The sequence below is a fragment of the Lissotriton helveticus genome, chromosome 8 (genome assembly GCF_964261635.1).
Source record: "Lissotriton helveticus chromosome 8, aLisHel1.1, whole genome shotgun sequence".
In the NCBI taxonomy this organism is placed as follows: domain Eukaryota; kingdom Metazoa; phylum Chordata; class Amphibia; order Caudata; family Salamandridae; genus Lissotriton; species Lissotriton helveticus.
Genome location: NC_136069.1, coordinates 1,337,980,690 through 1,338,000,058, shown reverse-complemented (window position 1 = coordinate 1,338,000,058; position 19,369 = coordinate 1,337,980,690). Strand labels below are relative to the sequence as shown.

The window sequence follows — 19,369 nt, the reverse complement described above, 5'->3', positions numbered from 1 at the left end:
ACCGCATACTGGCATCAACTCTCCACCTATCTCCTCCAAATCCCTTCGATAGAATAGATACTATGAAGGTAAGCTAAACCACTTTAAAGATGTCCTACTGATCAGTAAGAACTCCTTAAAAATCTTTGATTTGATACCAGACATATCACCAGACGTCATCTCCAAAAAGGAAACCTGGCTTAGTAATGAAACCTCACCAACCTGCAATGAGGCCATTTCTGCAGAATATGGTGTCATTTACTAAGACGGCCAGAAGAAGGTAAGAAGTAAGATCGCAGCAGTCTTTAAAAAAACAGTAAAAACAAAAAAACACTAACAATTTTTCCATGACTGGGATGTCAATCTTTTCTGGAGAGATGCTCTCCTTGGTCTAACGTTTCCTGCCCATTCGTGTTGATATACAGACCACCTGCAAATAACAGGAAGGTCAGGGTAACACTACTTGATGCTGTAATAGACACCACACTACAACACACCAACTTAAGTGTTTTGAGAGACATGAACATTTTGTTTGGTCCTCCGGGTCTGGCACAAGTCAGGAGTCACCAGATTAAATCCTGAGGCCCAGTACTTCCATCAACTCGTAATTGGGCCGACTCGGGTAAAAGGACAAAACCTTGATGAAATATTCACCTTCCGATAGTATGCCATTGTAACTAGAAATTCACCAATAATTTGGAGAAACCAACATCTTTTGACATCCACCTACCAGTCAAAAGGCAGCAACATAAGTTACAATATCAGCACAAACATTAGAAGAAATTAAACCTTGTAATATTTGATTCATGCCTGATCATGACCTCACACAGCAAACAACTAACAGAAAATGCTGAGTTCTGCAATCGATTACTGATGCCTTAGGCAAACAAATACCACTGAACATATTCTTTGGGGCCAAACATAAGAGAATGGCCCCATAAAAACTATGAATCAATGAAAAGATAAAAAAACTGGAAACAGAATTTAGTAAATTATTATTGAAGTGGATGCGGAGGTTCACAGTACGCATGCCTCAAGGCTATTGTGATATATTATCCAGGTGTCGGGTTTTCTTGTGAAATGCTTGGGATGGGAGCCTCTGAAATTCTATGCTGTGAAGTCTATTTGTATTCTGGTGAAAATCTTGTGGTGTGACTCCAGGCAGTTGGCTTTAAGGAAAGATGAGGACTCAAGGAAGATCCAGGTGTGAACTTGTTGTAGGGCTCAATATCAGTGTGGTAATTTTAAGCAGAACTCTGAGTTAGATTATGTATTTAATTAGCTTACGTGAGCCTATGTTCAACAATGTTTAGCTGAAGTGTGCTGTGTGTCTCTTTTTGTAAAAACAACTGTTCCATATCGCCCCTCAGCTTAGTCGTTTTACATGTCGGTGCAATGACCAGCGATGTCTTGCTTCCTATGTATGTGCATTATAAAATATTAGACCAAGGATGTCTTCATGGTCTTATATCCGATTTTAGACTTACGCTTTTTTACCTTTTGATCATTTTCCCAATGTAGTCTACTTTGCAATGGCAAAGAATGGCTTTTAGTACATGGCACACGTTTCGACTGGTAAAACCCTCATGCAGAATCTTAATCTCACTAGATTCAATCTCACTGCCTGCGAGAAATTGTGGCCAACCAGTGCATATGCCAGTGCCACACCTTTTATGGGAGGTAGGCTATACATAGAAGTAGGAATACTGGGCAATACGTGCTTTCACCAGGGAATCTCTCAAATTCATATGCCTCCACAGAACAGATTTTTTCAAAGCAGTTCTAAAATATGTCACATCTTTCATTCACTTTAAAAACTGCTGCAGAAACCAACCTTCGTCTCATGGAGGCGTAAGAATTTGAGCATCTCCCTGGTGAAAGCACATCTTGCTTCCATGACAAAGTGCAATGATCTTACACCCTCATGGCGCCTACCAGAATAGGTGTAGTACATGGAATAAAGGCAATAGAAAGTTCAGAACAAACCAGTACAGAAGAATAAGAAAACAACAAGACTATTAAACAGCCTAAGCTTGAATATTGGAATAACACTGCATTCAACAGGACAGTACAAGTTCCGATATAATATTTGTATTAGACCTTTTAGCTACATTTATGAAGGAGATGCAATACGAAATGCATTTGCAAAGTATGTTACATGTTGCTATTCTACAAATACAAAACAGAAAGGTAGCAAGAAGCAGCTAAATCATACAGGAGAAAACAAGCGTTATGCTGTAAAAAAGGACGTATTATAAAAAAACTATTAGGATATCGTATGTGCTATTTTGATTCAGGAACCTGCTCCAGTAATCATTCAGAACATGATATCATTTGTACAAAGTGTCATACGAAGTAAAGTAAGTTGCCCAGATTTCTTTTAATGTCTCAAGCTCATCATTTAACCTGTATTCACCAGGGGGCATTAAACAATCTAATTATAAAGTACTGCTTTGGATAAAGACTTTTGCAAAAACATAGCAATGTTTGAGAAATCGTATGTGGTAAGGTTGTATGGAAAAATGTAGCCACATTTTCTGTGCGGCGTCATGGAGGGTCCTGGTCTATTTTCTAAATTATCACACATTCCACCCTGTCACTTCGCAGTTTTGCCTTTTCCGTTTGGGAGAGATGAGTTTCCTTACATAGGGCTATGTGTTTTTTGGAGCCCAAGTATGTCAGGATCTTTTCCTTTGAACATAGCTATTGAGAACTACTGACATATAGATGGGTGAGCTACTCAAAAGCATGGCTCTGGCTCAGTTCGAGGTCATGTTGGAACCTTGACCCATAACTAGTCAAGCTTTCATGTGGCTTCTGTCTCCCTGCTTCCCTCTATCCAAGATGTGGCGTTACGGCCGGGAGTGCTATGCAATTTCGGGTCTCGTGTGGACTCACCACCCTGTGTTATTGGAAAAATCAGGTAACCTCCCTCACATATAAACAATGAATGTGACCGTGTGTAATGTAATTAACGCTCATGTAAGGCACTCCACTATCTTTGGGTCCAGTTCACACAACATAAAAATTGCAGAAAAAAGCACCAAGAGGTAAAAACAAAGCCTTAACTTAAGGAAGAACAAATAGAATCTATATCCTGGCTGATTCGTACAAAATTAAACCAGAAACCCTAGATAAATCGCAGCTTTCCTGCTTAAATTGTGTTAACTTAGGCAAATATTTTATTTCCTCAAAACTCTTCTTCTTCATTAATGCGTATGAAAGCACTTTCAAATATGTGAGTTCAGAATACCAGTTGTAAAAAACCTATTGTGCTTGATTTAATAGACTATAATGCTGTTCTATAATAACCTGGGTCATGTACAGTATTTACATATCATTTGTCTTGCCTCTTAGTGCTCTAATGGTTCATGTTTAAAAACTATGGGCCCGATTCACAAAGGCATTCTGCGAGTCTAACTTTGCGACTCTTGGTATTCACAGAGGTTAATTTTTGAGTTGTATCTTTACATCCACAGTCGAGCCAGAATCTTCAGCTTGGGCCGTACTCCCCGCACTCGGGCCATACTCTCAGCACTCGGGATATACTCTCTGCACTTCGGCCATACTCTCCGGCTCGGACCGTATGAAGTGCAATCAATGGTCCGGAATGCAATTTTTACAAAAAGGAACATTAGGAACGTGTGATAAATGGTAGCGAAGGTCATGAAAATCAGTTTGGGCAGGGAAAAGGGTGTGGCCGGACACTACATCATATATCAGAGAAGTTTACTCCTTAGCATCATGGAGTACACGCTTTTCACTCCCCTCAGTGTTGACTGCAGTGCCAACAATGCAGTCAACACTACAGGGAACGTTGTGCACCCTTTAGTGTTGACATGACGGTAGTGATGTAAAAGAATGTCATTAAATATAATGATAAGGAAATTCTGTAGAATGCAATCAACTTTACACGGGTGAGCAACTTTTAAAACCATTTCCAAAGTTGAGATAGAAGACTTAATACCTGTAGTTCTTACATAAGGGTGTCTAGTGTTACAGAGGCCAAGACAGAAGGCACTGGGCAGCACCTGCACATGCCCTCTGGCTCCGTTATTAAGCTATGCCATGTACCATTTCTAATATGTACAGAGATCTATTATCTCAACGTAGAAGAGATATAAGGGAAATTGCCAAGATTTCTAAACCACATTTACCAGTTAATGAGGAAGAGATTGATATGCTTTTATGCCAAACAGATATCATGGTGCTGGGAAGCAGATAGGGCAAGATGACCAATTTCAAAGAGCCCTTTTCATGGATAAAGGCTCAATCCTTGCAAAGAAGAAGAGGAATTAGTGAATAATATTTAACTTTGATCTACTCTTATTCACTTTAAATGAACACATTCTCTTAAAAACAACCAATTAAAGCTACACATGATCCACAAGATTTTAATACTGCTCCAAATGAACTATCAGAAGGAAGAGACCAAAGCCAAATTGGTACATCTGGATTATTGAAATGTGATTTACATTGATCTCCCCAATATACTTAATGATAGACTGCAAGTGATAAGGCCAGCAGACTGACTGCTCCTCAATTCAATAAAAATTAAACATAACCCTTCCCTCCCATTTAAAGCCCTCCATGGGTTTATGTCGAGTCAAGGTGTAAACCTAGAGATCCCCTGCACCATTCATTAGGCATTTGAAACAAGGGCCTTGAATATTTTAAGAAACTAGTCCATTAGACAACCAGGATTTGCATGGCAAAACATGGGTGCAGATTCCATGGAGGGTAGGCGAGTTCTATATCCAAGGACATTCTAATATGTCCCTAACTTCACTGCCAAATTGCCTACTCCTACCAAAATGTTTGAACATAAAATGTATTTAAAAAAATCTTTTACTTATAACTGAGATATTGAGATAATGTCACAAAGTAAAGCTAAATGATAATTGTCACTATAAGTACCCCACTTAAATCAAAAAAAGATAGTGAAAAAGAAGCTCACCGGGTGTCAGCCACTCGGATGTGGGAAAGAAATCAATTCCTTTTTTGTTAAATAACCCTCACGCACTCTAGTAGTGTCATATCATCGGGTTCACCCTGACTTCTAAAGGTCAGGGTGGGCTCAACGATGTCTGAGGGAGCACTTACAAGAATATAGCCAGGGGGTTTAAGGATTAAAAGTCCTTCTGCGGTTCCTGGTATCCCTTTATTAGCTGAACCGTAGGGGATATTAAAACTAGAAAAAGTATATGTGGGTCGTCAGGAGGTGATGGTCCTATGACCCTAATGCCAACATGTTTCAGTCCGTTAAAAATGGGCCATCCGGGTACTGGACTTTCTTCAGGGCAAAAATAATGAGGTCCGCCCTGGTTAAATTAGTTTCAGGAATGTCCTATGTCTTAAGTTTGTAGCGGGCATAAAGCTGCACATATACACGAAAAAGGGAAACAGATTACTTATCTCTTCTCCTGTTGAGGCATTGCTGGGAGACGCGGACCAAGTAGGTGTGGTAGCGGGGCAGGACCTTTGAAGTAAGTCTGACTACAAGGCTACCCCCTAGAGAACCGCAGTCTCTTGAGACGAGTTTATACCTCCAAATCAGGATGGAGTGAAAACAATACCTGAAACTAATTTAACCAGGGAGGACATCATTATTTTTGCCATGAAGAAAGTCCAGGACCCAGGTGGGCCATTTTTAACAGACTGAAACATGTTGGCAGTAGGGTCATACTTTTTCTAATATTAATATCCTCTATGGTTCCGCTAATAAAGGGATACCAGGACCCACAGGAGGAATTTAAATCTTTAAACCCCCAGCCAGATTCTTCTAAGTGCTTCCTGAGATATGGTTGAGCACACCCTGACCTTTAGAAGTTAGGGTGAACCCGATGATGAAGCATGACACTACTAGAGTGTGTGAGGGTTATTCAACAAAAAGGAATTGCTTCCTTTCCCACATTTCAGTGGCTGACACCGGGAGAGCTTCTTGTCCCTACCATTTTTTGATTTAAGTGGGGTACTTATAGTGACATTGTGTTGATTTGGGAGGACGTATCCCCACCAGGAACCCCTCTCAGCCCTTTGCGGGGCCGGAGAAGTTTTCTTCTCCCAGTGGCTATTGTTTACAAACAAAGTAAAGCTAGACAGATGCCTGAACTGACTATGGTAGACCTAAGCAACGCACAACCTGCAGTATATGTCTGCCACCTACCACCTCATATCACATATCTGCTTACCCTCCAACCATGGACAGTAGTAGGGCCGTCTCAGTTCCCACTTGAGCCTAACTGATACCTTTAGACTTGCCCCTGTTGCTACACTAACTCTTAGCTGGACATAGTTATATTTCACCCATGCATATGTACCAACATAACTGGCTGATGTGAAAGCGAAAGAGATGTTTGTTCAGTAAACAACTTATTCAAATAAATAAATATGACATTATCTTACCTGCAGCTGCCTTGTGTTTACTGTCAAGGTCTTACAAATCAGAAGTTGTCCAATAAGCCCAGATGCGATATCGCTGGTCATGTCAACAGCACTATAATATGGCCTTGTCACGCACTGGGCATCATTTTGAGTTGGCCCATCAGTGTCATGAATATACCACTCATAGGTAAATGTTTCTCCTGGCTTTACTGCATGCCTCTGTGTATTGTTGTCTGTAAGGAAGAATATCAGTTTGCAGTAAATAAAATACAGAAAGCTTGGCAACTGAGTCGTTGATGGCCTGTAAACAAAATATTATGTTGTTAAATCCTACACAAGATGATTAGCCTTCAGTGTGTATGAACAGGGCCAAACCTATAGTTTTTCTTGTCCTAGGCAAACATGCAGGACACCCCATCACACCTCATGCTTTTTGGCACACACATGTGCAAAGCTGAACAAAGAACATATACAGTCGCTTTTCCACCTAGTGCAAGTCACATGCATCTCCTTCACATATAGGCCCTCATTCTTACAGTTGTAGTAATCCAATGAGGTAATACCACCAAAGGTTAAAGCAATGCTGAAGAGCTTGGTTTCTACCTGGTTCAGTATTACTCCCTGTTCCCAGTACTGGAGTATGGAATGGGGAAATGTGAAGCTACCACTCCATTTTCCCCATTCAAAACTTATTATCATGCAGTTTTTCCACATACAAATCTCACCACTTTGGGCCTGATTCACAAACTACACTTTGTAGTGAGTTTTGTAGTACTGCAGTAGTACTAGAACGTATACTGCAAAGTACTATTCACAAACTACCCTTTTGTAATTAGTACTTACACTTTTGAGTAAGCTTACTATTCTGTATTCACAAACTGCACTTTTGTAGTAACTTACGTTTGTAGTAGCTTATATTATTTTCTATGGGAGAGTGTTGTAGTACAGTGGTTGGCTATGTGTAGTGCTGGACTTACTACAAAAGTAGTAAATTTACTCAAAAGCGTAAACGAACACAAAAGTGTAAGTTACCTGTATAACATAGGATTGTTAAGTAGTAACATACGTCCAGGGAAACACCACTGGGAGAGTTCTGAAATTTCATGCCTCTTGTAATACCTATTTGATAGCATAATACTGTCTGCAATGCAGACTATGGAATCAGGATCCTACAGGGTAATTGGGCTTAGAACTCAATCAAAGAGATAATATTTGAAAGCAAATGGCAAGTTAAATGGTTAGCACTACCCTAACATTTTACAATTGAGTTCTGACATCACAATGTATGTTGCCAGAGTTAGCAGCAAAGGTAAAAGGCCGATCAGAGCAGCTGTTTAAGGAACAAAACAAAATGTCTCTTTTCATTATACTGCTCTGTTTTTCTAGCTGTATAGTGAAACACAGAAAGGAGATATTTATGGCAACATTTTAGTTCAGTATATATAGAAAAGTTTGAATCTTTCTGCATGTTTTTACACATTTTGACCAACGTTGCCTCTTTTTAAAAAAACTGCCTTGTATTTAACTTATTCTAATATTTTTTGCAACAAATATCTAACAGCTTTTTTTGATGGTTTAATATTGCAGTAGAGATTCTATTTGATATCTTCATTTTGCAAACATGTTCTCTTTTATATAAAAGAGCTACGCAGCAAGATTTTACATGGTTGTGGAAAGGCGATGGTGTGACCATGTCTTATAAGGCATAAAGTACCCCCTGACGTACTCAATAAGGATATAACAAGTCACCTCAGAGTTCCATTTTCTTTTTTTTAAAGACCTTTATTGTTTAAAACATAAAGTACACAGCATTCGGCTTACAACCCATCCGGGCCAGCCGCGTATGATTTAAATTACATCACGTGCATTGGGTGAACACAGCCGCAAGGCCGACAACCCTGGGGTTCGGCGGCATATAACAATCTGATTCAGTGCTGCACAATCGTACAAACATACGACAATGCAAAAAATATGGGTCTGTAGGGTTTCTCTTTTTCGTAGGCGAACTCGTAATCACAGAGCTATGCTAGCGCTCATCAACGTCCTCTGGTGAACCGTGGCCCGCTGTAACACATGTGGGTCGTAAGGATGAGTGGCAGACGAGCTCGCCCCCTAATAGGGCATGGGGCAGCACCAATGAAGGATGAGGCTGCTCTGCTCCTCAAGTGTGTCGGTAAGCGAGTAACTATACAGCTTATCTAACCTGATGGGAGTGTCTGGTGTGTGTATTGGCGGTCAGGTAGGATCACCTCGGCCCTGGCAGTTGTTCTCAAAGGCCCCATGGCGTAATGTGTACGATAATCAATGTTGAAGGGTTAGGTCCAAAGGGTGGTTGGACCAGTAGATCAATACATTTTAGAACAGTAACATGGGAAATACAAGTGAAAGGGAAGGGGGGTGGGGTTGGAGATAGCCATGTGTTAAGGGAGGGAAGTGTGGTGCTGATGTGTCAGTAGCGGTCCAGCGGGCGGGTAGTCTGGAGAGTATATTGGGCGGCTCGTCTGTATGTCAAGCACCTAAGGGAGGATCACCATCATATGGGCGTGTCAGTTGCGGTAATACAGTATTGTCCGTGAGGTAGTCGGTGGTAGGACCCCTGGCTATAGTGGAATGTGTGGGAACGTGGGCTTGGGAGGGGCAACATACCCTCCATTGCGGAACAGCTGGGTATGTAGCATGCGGTGACCAAGACACGGGAGTCATGTAGGCAGCGATCAGTGCAGTATATATGATGGTGCAATGATGCGTGGGGACTGGAGAGGGGGAGAAGGAAAATGAAATGAGTAGGGGGAGCCTGCTCGGTGCGAGTGTACCTCGTAATGTCCATTACAGGGCGGGGAAGGGGGGGGCAGCATATATCCCATCACCTGATCCCCTGTTCCACACATTTCTGCTGAAAGGATTGGAGGATGTCGTCCCAGTGTTGTGCAATCGGAAATTTCCTAAGGCCCGCCGTTTCCTCTCGTCGCAGGGCAGTGCTCTCCGCTCGCGCCCAGTTTACCAACAATAGGCTCCAGTGTCGGATGTGCGGGGGTGTGTCGGCCTTCCACCGCTTGGTGAGCAGTCGCTTGGCCGTGATTAGACCGAGATCCCAGTACCGGGTCTGGACCTTATTCAGCCGTGTGCGCTTGTATAGTCCCAGTATGCAGGCCTCCCAAGTTTTTGGCACTTGTTCTTCAGTGCAATGCGTAAGTAGCGTAGTCACCCCATCCCAGTATTGTTGAAGGGCAGGACAGAGCCAGAGCATGTGAAGGAGGTCCGCTCCTATCAGGGAGCAGCGGCTGCAGGCAGTGTCCGTGACCGAAAAATATCTGTTTATCTTGTCCGGGGTGAGGTATGCACGGTGTAGTATGTAGAGCTGTATAATTTTGAAGCGAGGGGTTACGAAGGACATTAACTGGGCCAACCAGAACCATTGCCCATTCCTTATCTGCCCAATCCCGACCCCTGTCCGTCGCCCATTTCTCTCTCAGTTGCCCAGTGGCGGGATGGGTATGAAGAAGAAGAGCTTGTGCTAGCCAGTGGATTACATGCGCGCCATTACTCATAACATGAAGGTATTGTATAAAATGATGAACGGGCAACTCAACAGTTATGTCACCCCAGGCGGCAGTCAGTGTACGGGTGAGGGACGCGTGTAATAGGAACTGTCCAGCTGGAAGAGATGTGTCTTCTACGAGAGTGGCGAAGGGGAGGAGGGCGCCATCAGAGTACAGATCCCCCAATGTTTCCACTCCTGCAGTGGTCCAGCTGTTGAGTTTCACAGCCGTCAGTGTCCCCGTCGCAGTCGGGGGCCCAATAGAGGGAGTATCGGGGCATACGGAGTTACCGCTCTGGTGAGGCGTAGGGTGCGGAGGAAGCATCTGCGCGCTACTGCAAGATGCAGTTGTGATGGGCGGGGAGCCTGGGTCAGCGGGTGAAACAGCACTTGGATCTGCAACTGGATCCAGACAGCGGTGTCCGTGGCTGTGTCTCCCAGATTCTTACCACCTAGCCATCCCGACACCCACTGCATTTGCGCCGCCAGATAATATAACTCCAGATTGGGAACAGCCAGTCCCCCCGCTTCAGTTGGCATATATAATTTTGCCAGTGCAATGCGCGGCCGGCCCTTATTCCAGATCAGATCGCGCAGTAGGACTTCGAGGTCTCGGAACACCCGGTTGGGGACATATGTTGGAATATTAGCAAAGTAGTATAGTAGCCGTGGCAGGACTATCATTTTCGTCAGGGCTACGCGGCTAGGAACGTTCAGTGGCAGTGTTTTCCAGAACCCAACCTGCGATCGGATGGATGTGATCGCTCGCATCAGGTTCCCCTCCAATATATCCACAGGGTCACGGTAAACGTGAATCCCAAGATACTGAATGTGGTGGGATACCACTGTAGTCTCTCGCCCCCAATGCGTATCTCACTCTCGGGAGTATTCGGGTCAAAGGAGTAGGCTCCTGATTTGGCCCAATTGACCTTCAAACCTGACATTTCCTCAAAGGTGCAGAAAATGTCAGTGAGGGACGCCGGAACATTACTGAGGTACTGAGGAGGAGATCGTCTGCATATAATGACACCGCATGGAGGCCATCCGCCATCGGTATACCCCACTCCGCCCCTCGGGACCGGAGTATCGCAACAAGGGGTTCCACTGCTAAGGAGAACAACAAGGGCGACAGGGGGCAGCCTTGTCTGGTGCCTCTCTACACATGTATAGGGTCAGAAAGTAGTGTACCAGTGCGGACGCGGACCGTGGGTCTGCGGTACAAGAGGCCAACCATGGTCTCATAGTCGTCCCCCAACTCAAATTTGTCCATGGCCGCTCGTAGGTAAGGCCATTCCACTGAATCAAACGCTTTCTCCAGATCCAGTACTAGGCACCCGGCGCGTGGCCACCGCCGGAAGGCATACTCTTGTATGCGGAATAGGCGGCGGATATTATGGGACGTGTGGCGCGTCGGTACAAATCCGTTCTGGTCGTGGTGTACCAGCACGGGTACCATAGGGGCTAGTCGGCGGGCAAGCGTGGAGGCGAGGATTTTATAGTCTGTGTTGAGGAGGGCTAAGGGGCGGTAGGATCCCATCCGCTCGCTAACCCTGTCGGGTTTGAGCAGAGACACGAGGGTAGCCTCATTAAGCGTCGGGGGCAGGGAGAAGTCGTCCGTTGCCGCAGTGTACATTTTCACCAGATGGGGAATAAGGATGTCTGAGGCGGCCTTGTAGAATTTGGCTGGCAAGCCATCCGGTCCTGGAGACTTGCCATTCGAGAGATTAAAAATGGTATCGCGAAGTTCCTCGGGGTCCAGCGGCCTCCAAGGTCATCTTGTTGCTCAGCCGTTAAGGCGGGCAGTGGTATGGGCAAGAGATACTCGGTTATGGCAGATAGTGGGGTACGCAACCGGGAACGGTACAACCCCGAGTAGTGACCGGTAAATGCCTCGTGTATTTGGCGTTGGGTGTAAAGTAAATCACCTCCCTCTGCCTGTATCGTTGAAATGGGGGACGAACGATCTTCCCGCGCAATCAGCCAGGTTAACAGCCTGCCAGGCCTATCACCCTGTCGATGCATGCGTGCAGAGTGCGCCGCAAAGTTGATGTTGCGTAAGCGTTCTAGGAGGCGACCATGTTCCGCTATGGCCTCCGTCAGCCGAGTGCCAGCATCCCCCTCCGCAGTGCGTTCAAGATCTAGTAGCTCAATCTCCAGTCGCATCAGATAATTTTCAACCTGTCGCCCTATGTGTCCCTGTGTCCCTAAACAGAGTCCCCGGGTCACCACCTTAAATGCGTCCCATTCGGTCTGGGGGGAGGACGCCATGCCAGCATTGAGCTCAAAGTATTGAGCCGTCTGTGTGAGCAGGGAGTCCCGGAAGGTCGCATCTAGTAAGTGGTCCGGTTGGAGGCGCCAGGTGGGGATAGGCGGGTGTGGGTTTTCCCAAGCAACAACTAGTGTGTGGGGATTGTGGTCCGAGTGTGTGCGGCCCATATATTGCGTGTCCTTGACCAACGGGAGAAGGTCAGTAGTGATCATGTATCGATCTAATCGGACATGTAGTGCATGCGCCCCTGACCAGTAGGAATATGTTCGTGTTGTGGGGTTGCGTGATCTCCATGCATCTTGGAGGTCCCACTGCATGGCCCAATTGAGGAGAGTTTTCGTGGTGGTGTGTGTCTGGGCATTGGCCGGGGGTGCGGAAGATCTGTCCAGATTGACATCTAGGACGCAGTTGTAGTCGCCCCCAAGAATCCATGGGACCCCATGCCAGGACGCTAGTGTTGTGGAGAGGCCATCAAAGAATTTGCCCTGGTCAGTGTTTGGGGAGTATATAGAGGCAAGCACCACAGGCGCCCATCTAGCCTGCCTCGGGCCATCACGTATCTACCCTCTGAGTCTATCTGCGTGTCCATGACCGCCCACGGGGTGCCTGGCCGGATCCACATGAGTGCCCCGCGAGCAAAGGAGGAATACTCCGTGGCGTAAAGTTGTCCGCGCCATCTGCGGCGGAGTGCGTGTACCTCTGTCTTATTCAAGTGTGTTTCCTGTAACAATGCTACGTGAAATTTGTTTCAGGTAGGAATAGATTTGGTAGCGCCTCGACGGTGTGTGCATGCCTCTTACATTCCACGTACATATCTTGATCTCAGCCATACTCACAATCTCGGCAAGAGGTGCCCGCCCCACCCACCATCCGTCCCCTAGGTGGGAACCTCCACAGGCTGCCCAGCCCCCTCCCCCCGCTCAGATCAGACACAGGCACCGGAAGGAATAGTACAGGCAATTCTCCGAGGGCGTGGGTGGGGTAAGAATCATAATATTCAAACAATGCAAAACAGTAACAAATACCAAAAGGTCGGCTACGTAACATGTCGCCGTCCAAACACACCGAAGAGGCAAAAGAACAATACTCAAGTCTAGGGGGTATCGTGTGCTAGTCACAGTCCTGGCGGTCAATGTAGTCAAAGAAGGAAAGGGGATCGTTGGTCCTTCCCTGGGCCATATGTCGTGTGCGCCATGTGGCCAGAGTTAGTGACCGGGGAGTCAGCGCCGCCCCGTGTAGCGAGGTCTCTCGCTCAGTTAATCACGGAGAGGGAATAAAAGGAGATCTCGCTCCCCAAGTCTCTGGTAGAGGAAGGTCTCAGGACGTTAGGGGCAGTGGGTATGGAGGAGAGAAAGGGAAAGAAGTGCAGCATGTTCCCACCACCACCTTACCTTCTCAGTGTCTATGTGGCTGGAGGGGATACCCATTGCGTCAAGTTCACTCCAGCCATCACCGGGGCGGCGGGAGGCGTCCCGGGCGACGTCCTGCACTCACAGCGTCCCAGGGGCCATCTGGCCCCCGGCTCCGTCTCCGCCGCCCCGGCAGGGTCCATTAGTAGTACTTGCTGGGTTTCAGTGGAGCAAGTCCGCCGTCTGTGGTGTGATATCTGGCAGATCCACGGATACCTGGGAGTCCGGTATTCCGTAAATAGCGTCATTATCGCTTGGAACTATCCATGGGCTGTCGTCTTGAATAACTTCCGATGCCGGTGAATTGCTCAATTGGGAGACTCTCCGGAGCGCATCTTGTTGTTCCTGGATCATTTGGTCTGCTGGTGGAGAGTGGCGCGTCGCGTCTACTGGGCGGTGGGTCTGTTGGTCTCTGTTCCTGCGGCGACGTCGCGGCCCACGTGGTCGTGGTCTCGCCTCGTAGCTCTGTGCCTGCCTGGGCTTCGTGTCCGTACCGCTGTCGAGCCATTCACCGACCTCTTCAGGAGTGTTAAAGAAGTAGGTCTTGTCCCGCGCCACCACTCTCCGCTTCGCAGGAAAGAGTAGGGAATATTTAAGGCCTGCAGTGCGGAGTCGCCGTTTCACCTCCAAGAAGTTGTGCCTTTGACGTTTCACCTGGACAGTGTAGTCTGGGAAAAACATCACTATAGCATTGTCTATACGAATCTCCCCGAGCCGTCTAGTTTCTCTCAGGACCGTGTCTCTGTCCCTATAGTTCAGTATCTTGAAGAGTAGCGGCCTCGGGTTAGAGCCTGTGGTGTAGGGCTTCGTGGGTACGCGGTGCGCCCATTTCACTACGAAATAGGGCAAAAGTGTGCCTTCAGGTAGCATGTCCCTTAGCCACGTTGGGCTGGATGATTGCCCTCCCATTTCTCCGGGACTCCCACGAGTCTGATGTTATTGCATCTCGCCCTCCCTTCCGCGTCCTCTGCGCGGTCCTCTAGGAACTCCACTCTGTTCAGGAGGTCCTGTACTTGCTTATCTGTTTGGGTGACTCTGGGTTCGAGTTCCTTCACAGTTCCCTCCAGGGTCTTGGCCCGATCAGCCAGTTTCCTGTCGTCGTCTCGCAGGTGGGTGAGATCCATGGCAACATTGTCTATTTTGGACTCCAAGGATGTTCTGGTCAGTTGGAGCGATTGTTCCATGCGTTCCATTGCGGCTAGCACGCTGTCCAGTCTCGCGGTTACTTGATCGGCAGCCATCTTGTTTAGTGATTTGTCAGTCTTTCCTTTCGGCGGGGCACCTCCAGTCCCAGTGCGGGTCTTTACCCCTCCGGACATGTGCAGGGTTGTCTGGCTAACAGTACAGCCTGATTGACAGGAAGATAAGGCGTCCTCTGGAGTACGATTCTGGCAATGTCTGAAATTGGCGGTGTGGCCTTTGCTTGCGTCGGTCCCCACGCGGTTGGCCAGTCGGCGTCCCACGCACCGTTTGTTTCAGTTCGCAGAGTAAGCTGATGTGGTAGGATGACGGAGCAGACGTCGGTCAACAGTCCGGAGTGGGCATGTGCATACCGTAGGTAGCTGGCCGCGTGGTAGCAGACGATCTCATGTCTGCGAGATCCACGGTGCCTCCAGGGCAGGTAGGGCAGGCAGAGTGTTTTAGTATGTCACAGTATGGGTGTCGGAGGATCCAGAAGCACGTGGCTGGAGTCACGTTGTTCCTCTGCGTGTTGCGAGGAAGCTAGGTCTCCTCGGTCGTGGAAATCTTCAACGCAAGGCCCCTCCGTTTGTGCGTGGCTACTCTTTCCTCACCAGGCCCAGGGCCCTCGTCCAGCGCCTCACATGCCCTCGGTGGCGTCGATTCTCCGGCAGAAGCGCAGCCGGACAGCACACACCAGGGCCCCACCAGCCAGTCGATCATGGGGGACCCAGGGGGAGTCCGCAGTAGTCGGGGCCAGGTAACATCCCCACCGGCGGAGTGCGTGTCGCAAAATGAGCGCAAGGCTCCAGTGGGTTCCCGGTGTCCACCACGTGTGGGTCCGGGTGTCCGCCTCAGGCTCCCAGTGGCATCCGCCACTTGTAGCAACACCGTGTAAGCGAGGGGGAGGGGCCCCGCCGGGTGGTCACGGCCGTTCGGCGAGGTATGAAGGGGGGGACCTTGTGGTATCTATGGTTTAGAGTTTTGGATTGTCTTTATTTCTTTATGTGACTCTACTGTTATTGGAATGTTGATTATGGTTCTGGGGTCTGTGTTCGAACTGGAGTCAGTTATTTCCTGACTTCTGTTCATGGTTGACGTGCTTTGGTATTGCTGTGAAGGTACTTCAATAAAGAACCTATCTACAATCCAAGTCTTCTCTCCGTTCTTCCTTGAAGACTTGATGTAACATTTGGCGACGTTTGGGATTCGTCCTTCACCTTAACAGCACTTCTGAAGCACCGGGAGGTTTTCGCATCTATGTGCGCCTGAGATGAATCGTGAAGAAGCGCTGCTGTAGCTTTCTTGTACATTTTGTCAGGTCGTATGAAATTTTCAGTTCAACCTGAACTTTATTCTGCCCGCTAGCGCCTACAATTCATTTTTCACTGCGCACCTCAGTTAATAGCTTGAGCGAGTTTACAGCTCAAGCGCCTTTGAGACTCTACGTTCGTTCCATCGAACTTTACCTTTGAGTCTTCTTCGGCTAGCTGTCCTCGTCTCCACATCCTCCCGGTCAGCCGCTGTCGTCACTTGGTTCCGTCGAAACAATGACGGAGTGACACAATTCACGCTATTTCACGCTACGTGCCTCCATATTGGTACAGTTCACAGAAGTCCTTATTGAAGCCGTTTTACGGATGCGTAGTCCGTTTCCTGCTGAAGATCCATTTTTAAAACTGTTTTCCTTCATTTTCATACTAATTGACTACAGCTGACTTACATTTTTACAGCGTTTTTTCAATTCAATATTTTTACTGCTGCATGGTTTTGAATAACATTTATTCAGCAGTTTACTTCTCTTCAAGGCAGTCTACGTTTTCTACAGGTTTGGCCTTTTGATGATTCTCATTTTCTGTACTGTTATTCTTATTCTTTGACTGTTGCACATCTTTTTACTTCACAACTTGGAGCTACTCGATGATGTGCACATCTTAAAAAAAAAAATTTAAATCGATTGGGAGAGACAATTGTTATGTATTATCTCTTGTATTTGGATACCTGCAATTTTGCTTGATTGTTTTATTTTATTCATTTTTCAAAATTGAAATGTCACAAAATATTGTTAGCCCTCCTTACTTTCTTCCTGATCCTGGTGTACCCAAAACTAAGTGTAAACAGTGGTTCAAGGGCTTTGGTAGTTACATTATTGCATTAGATGGTCAAAAATTCCATCCAGACAGAAAATTGGCTTTACTCTATAACAGTCTTGGAGCTGAGGGTCAACGCATTTTTGACCATTTGCCTATTTCCCCTCAATCTAATGAAACTGATTGGGATAGTTTCCAAGAAGCTGTTTCCAGACTGGCCAAATATTTTATTGATGAAACCAGTGTTGTTGTTGAACGTCACAAATTCTATACCAGGCACCAATATGAATTTGAGTCAATTGAAACTTTTCTAACAGAACTTAGAGTTTTAATCGCAACCTGCGAATTTGATGGTAACATTGATTCTTATCTTAGAGATCAAATAATTGTAAATTGTTATAATAAGAAGGTTCAAGAGAGATTGCTGTGTTGCAGAGACCCATCTCTCAAAGAAACTCTTGAACTAGCGAGAGGTATTGAGAGATCTGTCTCTTCTCAAAAAGAGTTGAACAGAAACAAAGGTGAAGCCATCACGGAGGCTGTCAATGCATTAAGTATTAAGCCAAAAACTTTCAAGAACAAAGATTCTAAAGAGTCTAAAAAAAATTATGCGTGTTTCAGATGTGGTTCTCCTTCGCATTTGGCCAATTCAAAAACTTGTCCAGCTCTTAACAAAACCTGCCTTAATTGTAAAAGAACCGGGCATTTCACTAGGGTGTGTAACAGAAACCCTGTAAAAGTTAATACAGTTGAAAATGTTGATCTTTCTGATCCTGAGAATGTGTGTACAGTGGTCTCTGCTAAAAAGATTGTTTTATACATCGATGCTGAATTAGATGATGGGGGTCCTATTTGTGATGTCACCATTGGTGATACAGTCATTCAAGTGACTGTAGATTCTGGTTCTCCCATTACTTTTGTCACTAACACATTATTTGATACGTATTGGAAATCCTCTCACTTGTTTCCTCCTGATATTCACACCATTTCGTTTAGGGGTCATTCCATTGATATGTTAGGGTTCTTCAATGACACCATTAAGTTTGAAAACAAGAGCATTGCTACTAAAATATATGTGGCTAAAAAAGGGTACAACATCTTGGGGTGGAAGGATCAAGGGAAGTTTGGCATGGTTTTAAGACCAGGGACTTCTTGCCCAATTTCTTTGGTTGACGTTTCTCCTTCCTCTAATTTAACTTTACATCAACTTCTTGTCAAACATGGTGCCCTTTTCAAGGACAAGCTGGGTCTTGTTCGTGATTTTGAGCATCGCATTGTTCTCAAAAAGGATGCCATACCTGTTATCCATAAAGTAAGAAATGTTCCCCTTTCTGTTAGGTCTCAACTCAAGCTCCATTTGGAACAGTTATGTGTTGACAGAGTAATTGAACCTATAAATTCTTCTGAATGGGTCGCCCCCATAGTTATCGCGAAGAAAAAGGGAAGCAAAGACATAAGATTATGCATTGATTTGAGATCTTTAAATAAAAATATCGTAATTGACTGTTTCCCTCTTCCCAAGATTCAGGACATGTTAGCCCAACTTGGTGATGCTAAAGTTTTTTCGTGTTTAGATCTAAGGTCTGCATATCATCAAGTGGAGCTTTGTGAGGAGTCTCGTGATTTGACATCCTTTAATACTCCTTTTGGTCCCTATAGATTCTTACGCATGCCTTTCGGGTTTGCGTCTGCTGCCTCAGTCTTTCAGAAACTCATGTACAAATTATTTGGAAATTGCAGCAATGTTTTGGCTTACCAGGATGACATTTTAATTTATTCCAAGTGTGATAATGATCATTTGAAGAAACTGTCTGAAGTGTTGAATATTCTTGAAACCAATGGTTTTACTGTAAAAAAAGAGAAGTGCAAATTTATGGTTGACAGCATTGATTATCTGGGCCATCATATTTCTGGTGAAGGCATTTCTCCCAAACAGGACCTCATTAAGGCCATTGTTGATAGTCCTTGTCCTGAGAACAAAGATCAACTCAGGTCTTTCCTTGGTATTTGTGAATATTATTCTAGATGTGTGGATTGTTTTGCTTTTCAAACTGAGCCTTTAAGAAAGTTGCTTAGGAAAGGTGAGAAGTTTTCTTGGGAAGATTCTGTAAATGAGGTTTTTGAGCGTTTAAAGAAACTTATTGTGCAGGCGCCTGCTCTTCATTCTTTTAGGGATGACATTCAATCGGTGGTCACTGTGGATGCAAGTGGCATTGGTTTAGGTGCTGTTCTTTCCCAATTAGTTGATGGCATTGAACAGACTGTTGGTTTTGCTTCCAGATCCCTTTCTCCTGCGGTACGGAGATACAGCACAATTGAGAGAGAAGCCTTAGCTTGTCTTTGGGCCACTAAGCATTTTGAAACTTACCTATGGGGCAGGAGATTTGTTTTAGTGACTGATCACAAGCCTTTAGTGTTCCTGTTATCAAATAAAGATCACAATAATCTCAGTCCTAGATTAGTCAGATTACTTTCCAGGATGTATGAATTTAATTTCTCTATTACACACATTCCTGGAGGC

General features: G+C 45.6%; 1 protein-coding gene across 1 annotated transcript in view; it reads right to left on the bottom strand.

The window, feature by feature from the left end:
- The window catches only part of F5 (coagulation factor V), a 711,267-nt gene that overhangs the window by 366,381 nt on the left and 325,517 nt on the right, over positions 1–19,369 (bottom strand). Inside the window, exon 10 of the mRNA XM_078658317.1 lies at positions 6,385–6,596. Within this exon, the coding sequence (XP_078514443.1) occupies positions 6,385–6,596 (212 nt within the window). The remainder of the gene's footprint in view (positions 1–6,384; positions 6,597–19,369) is intronic.